General features: G+C 40.5%; 1 protein-coding gene across 1 annotated transcript; it reads right to left on the bottom strand.

Annotated features, from left to right (window-relative positions):
- Positions 1 to 1,190: 1,190 nt before the first annotated feature.
- On the bottom strand, positions 1,191 to 3,574 carry LOC116255933 (uncharacterized). Its single transcript, XM_031632024.1, has 5 exons — positions 3,509 to 3,574; positions 2,912 to 3,073; positions 2,724 to 2,777; positions 2,324 to 2,488; positions 1,191 to 1,571 (listed from the first exon to the last, which is right to left on the bottom strand). Exons 1-5 carry the CDS (start codon positions 3,572 to 3,574, stop codon positions 1,191 to 1,193), a joined length of 828 nt encoding a protein of 275 aa, XP_031487884.1.
- Between the last annotated feature and the right edge of the window lie 1,175 nt (positions 3,575 to 4,749).

Raw genomic sequence — 4,749 nt, 5'->3', positions numbered from 1 at the left:
CTTGCATACTACACTAACCCTCTTAAGTCATTGTGAGACTGTTGCATCAACGAAATATATGTTTGCATTAAGACTTGTTCGAGAAAAAAGTGCATCAAAGTGCATGCCAACTGCAAAAAGAGAAAGCTATTTCCCATGACCAATAACAGTACAAGAAGCAAACAGTCGAGTTGTGTGCACACTCTATACGTAGGGATGGGCATCGGGCTAGCCCGGCCCCAGCCCGGTAAGACCCGGCTTGGGTGTGCCCATCGGGCCTGAAACCGATATCCCGGGTCGGCCTGTGGGGCCCAGGTCGGCTTGTGGGGCCCAGGTCGGCTTGTGGGGCCTGGCCCGATGGGGGGAAGGGGAAGAAGGAGAGGGCCAAAGGGGGAAGGGGGAAGAGGAAGAGGAACGGGAGGAGGATGAGGGAAGGGAAGGGAGAAGGGGAACCGGAGGGGGGAGGAGGTGGAGGTGGAAGGGGGATGGGAGGAGGAGGAGGAGACGGGCCGGACGGGGTACCCACCAGGCCACATCATTGGGCCCAGCACCCGGTTCTCTCGACCCGGGTTTGGGTCCGACCGGGCTGGGTACCCACCGGCAGCCTGGCCCGACGCCCAAGCTTATCTATACACATAGGAAAAAGAAGGTGGGTTTAAATATTTTTGAAATTTTTTTATAAAAAATATATATTTTAGACTTTTAAGTTTTTTTCATATCTCCTTTACGCTCTACAAAACTTATTATTTTTACTTAAATTGTGATATTTTAGTCATCCCACACCCTTGTCCACATAACCTGCTTCTCAGTTTTTGTCAACTGACATACATAGGTTATATCATATATGCATCAGCACAGATTTCCTTGAAAAGTTAAAATAACTGCCATACGTAGATTATGTGGATCCACCAGCATGTATAAGCCTTGAAAATGTAGATTAATCTTGGGTTGAGTATGATATGAGATTCCAAACATTGATATCATAGCATGAAGGCTCCTAGCTCGACCAACTACGCTATGCCCCTTGAGGCTACCGGGAATCTTTCATATCGAACAGAGTAAATGTCAAACGATATTGTGCATCAATGAAGTTATTGACCCTTAACATATAATCTCATTCAAATGATAGATCTTGCAAGTGAGTAGAGAGGAAAATAACAAAGAAAGTTTATATATTGAGGAAAGGAAGGAAGGCTGGGTTGCAAAGTAGATCAAGAACAAAGGAAGGCATTATAACCAGGTCCACCGAAGGTGATCATACGTCCCATGGGTGTTCTCCCCCAGTCATTGATATCATAGCAGAAAGAGTCGGTGGTGTAAAGAGTAAGAGGGTAAGCGGCGTCGGAGGGGTTGAGGTCGTGGTCATACACCTCCATGTGTCTGATGAAAGCAGCCTTTCCCAACCCTTTCCATCCAAAATGGCCGTTCCCCATCTGCGTGCTGGTGTGCCTTCCCTTGGTGCGCTTGTTAACAATCTCTCCTCCCCATTGAATCTCGTCCCCCAAGTCGAAATCCGGATAGTAGTTTGTTCTCAGCCAAAATCCCATCGTTTCACCATTGAATAAAATATGCCAGTTCCCAGTCTCAAGATCCTGTTTTTTGCCAATTAAATAATGTTAGTTATACTTTATTTATTGCATATATTATAAGGAGCTCAACGCCTCCTGTTAGCAAGGAGGGTTCGGGACAACATGGGAAGAATTGTGAAATTTTAAAATTAAAATTTTCACTTTTGATGAAATAGGAATTATCTTATCAAACGGAGGATTTTGATTCTGAAATTATAGGCTCGTTCTTGACTCAAGATGCCTTAGTTGTGATTGTATCATGGGGGGTAGAGTTATGATTATAAAACTTTAAGATTTTTTCATCTCTTTTTAGTGCATATGTCATGTGGTTTAATTCATCAATTTTAGAATTTTAATTCATTTTTTGTCAAACACATTATTTTCAATTCTAGAATCAAAATTCGATGCTATCAAACACAAAGAGAAAATTAGAATTGAAATTTTCATTCAGGTAGATTTCTCTTTCTAAAATTTTAATTTTAAAATCAAAATTCAAGATTCTCAAATGCTTACAAAAGAAGAAATAAGAAAGAGAAAAAAAAAAGAAGAAGACATAATAATTTCATTTTTTTATTTATTATTATTTTATTTTTTTGGCAAACCACTTGGTCTATTTAAAAATGTTCCATTCACTAGCTCATGAACTTTGTCAGGGTTAGGGATGCATTGAAAATCGTCCACGTTATGTTGCTCGGTCCACTTAAAATACACTAAACACATTAGACAAATTTTCACTGTAGAAAATGGGCCGGGGAAGGAAGAAGAAGATTGTTTACCTTCTTTATCTCGAGCAGAAATTCGCTTTGCCGCCCATCAAACTCGGAGGTAGGCGTGAGCGCACCACCAGGGAAAAATCTCTCGCTCACTTGAGTGAAGACTAGATTAGTGTGATCCGGAAGTCTTAGATCGACATTATAAAGCCGCGTTTTGTAATTATCTGGCTGTTGCATCAAACAAGTATAGTGATTGTTAGCATTCACTTTACATCTCCCCAGAATTATGACATTTCTATGTGTCGTATTGCTAGCAATCTATTATTTTTCAATCTATTAAGAACAAATACCGCCATAAGCATGCAATCTATTTGACTAATCAACCGTAGCAACAACACATCCTTCCAATTCACAACATTTCTAACGCTCATGGCACAATAGAGATCGATGGGCGAACGATTACCGTAGTTAAGCAAAAAAACCGCACCATGTTGTCTCCAAACAGATGAGCATACACCTTCACCATTAACAAGAAGCAAGAAGGTTAAGCAAACAATGGAACGGAAGCAAAGTATACGACGAAACAACTTCGATGGTAGAAGAAAGCGATTCATGTTTTTCTTGATAAGTGTGGATAAAACTGGAACTGACCATCCAACCGGCTTCCAACGTTGCAATGTTGCCATCATCATACCTCCTTGCAACCCATAGTTGTGATATGCTCACCTCGGTTGTGCTCTCTACAAATGGCTTCCAAACATTAAAACTCCCTTTGGCTCCTCCATATCTTCCATTGAGTCCAACTGTCGCGTGCTATGATCCATATGCATGTGGAAAATAAACAAAAGGTAAGGTTTTTCCTAGAGCTTTGCTTCAAAGGGGTATAGTTTAGCTGGCAAGGTTGGTGGGCCGATGAGAGTTTAGTAGTTTGATTCTTGTAAGCAATACTACTCTTGTAAACTGTAAACAATGACATGCACGACACACGAGTAGAATGGTTTACCATAATATGCCACCACCTAGGTACCCAAGCAACCCTAAACCCTATGAGTGCAGGGAAGGAGATGGTTTTCTCCTTCCAAAAACTGTCACTATAGCTTTGTCCATCCTTGAACAAGCTGTAAACTGAGGTAAAAGTCCAAACTCGTGCAAGCAAAATTTTGCAGTCAAACAACACGTACTAACAGGTCAATAACTAAAAACAGAAAAGAACATCTGAGGAAATTGCGCTAAAAGTTCATCTCAAACCTCATGGTCATTTGGATCGTCAAAAAAGTCAACGTCGTCGTCGTCGTCATCGTGATCACCATCCATTAGCAGCTTGGTGGAATTGGATCTCATATGAAAAAACTTGGCGCGTGATCTTGCAAAATTATCAATAGCACTGTAGTTGAGGGGCCCTGACTTTGTTGCTTTGAGAAACGGAACTGATCCTGGTGGGCAACTCTTTTCTCTTGATCCAATTTCGCTAATAGTGTCACTTAGTGGTCCACGAGATTCAATTTCTGTTGTTGTTGTTGTTGTTTCCCGAGGTGGTAATCTTGCTCTCGATCGCAGCTACATTCAGCAACGCACACGTTTTTAGTCATTTTTTCCTCCACATATAATGCCTTGACTTTTAAACTGCTACAATCGCTTGCATTTGTTTCTGTGCACTCAATCTTAGTTAAGAAAAATTTCTAACATGGCGTATTTGTTGCTTTAGGAACTAAGGGGTTCACTAATTATCCTCAGTATATCACGAAACCCAAAAATTTCATACCTTTTACCTTCTTCATACGAAAATGGGTGTACCCAAGATTAACTTTCAAGTTAAAAAGGCGATACATTCAATTTCAATGATGCTGTTATATATATATATATATGTATATATAACAGCATAATTGAAATTGAATGCATCGCCTTTTTAACTTGAAAGTTATCGCATGGAACCTCCGACACTATCCACTAAAAAAAAAACCTTTATTGACGCATGAATTGCAAAGAGTCAGTAAATAAAACTTTCACTGTCGTTTAGAGAAGTGTTGCAAATGTTGAGTTTACCAACGGGCTGACCTGGAAACGTCAATGGGGGTACTGATCACGATCCAGCTTTCACCGACTTTTCACAACGTCGTTGAAGACTTTTACCACGTTTAAGCAAACGTCAGGGAAGGTTTTGGTGTAAACTCTTACTGTTAGCCTTCAAACAAATGCACATCAATGCTGACGCCTCCTTTCCGTGTGTACAACACTTTTGGTTAGTTAGCAAACCTTCTCTACTGACATTTGGAAACATCAGTAAAAAAAATCTTTATTGACGTGTGTGTTCAATTGGTACACCGACAATTTGTTGAAAAACTCAAAAACTTTTACTGAAATCACCTTTAACGGCGCTAGAATTGGTTTTACCACCGTTACATGGCGATACTTTTCTCACGTCACTAAACCTTTTCTAGGTTTTGTTGTGTAACCAAATGGGCTCAATTTTGTCACACAGCTAAAAATAG

Source organism: Nymphaea colorata, chromosome 6 (genome assembly GCF_008831285.2).
Source record: "Nymphaea colorata isolate Beijing-Zhang1983 chromosome 6, ASM883128v2, whole genome shotgun sequence".
NCBI lineage: Eukaryota > Viridiplantae > Streptophyta > Magnoliopsida > Nymphaeales > Nymphaeaceae > Nymphaea > Nymphaea colorata.
The sequence above is the reverse complement of the archived record's forward strand: the minus strand, read 5'-3'. Positions and strand labels throughout refer to the sequence as shown.

Coding starts and splice junctions, on each gene's coding strand:
- LOC116255933 (XM_031632024.1), bottom strand. CDS start 3,574: ATGGATGGTGATCACGATGACGACGACGACGACGTTGACTTTTTTGAC. Junction 3,074..3,508: donor ACGATCCAAATGACCATGAG/GTTTGAGATGAA, acceptor TATGGATCATAG/CACGCGACAGTTGGACTCAA. Junction 2,489..2,723: donor GGTTTTTTTGCTTAACTACG/GTAATCGTTCGC, acceptor TTGATGCAACAG/CCAGATAATTACAAAACGCG.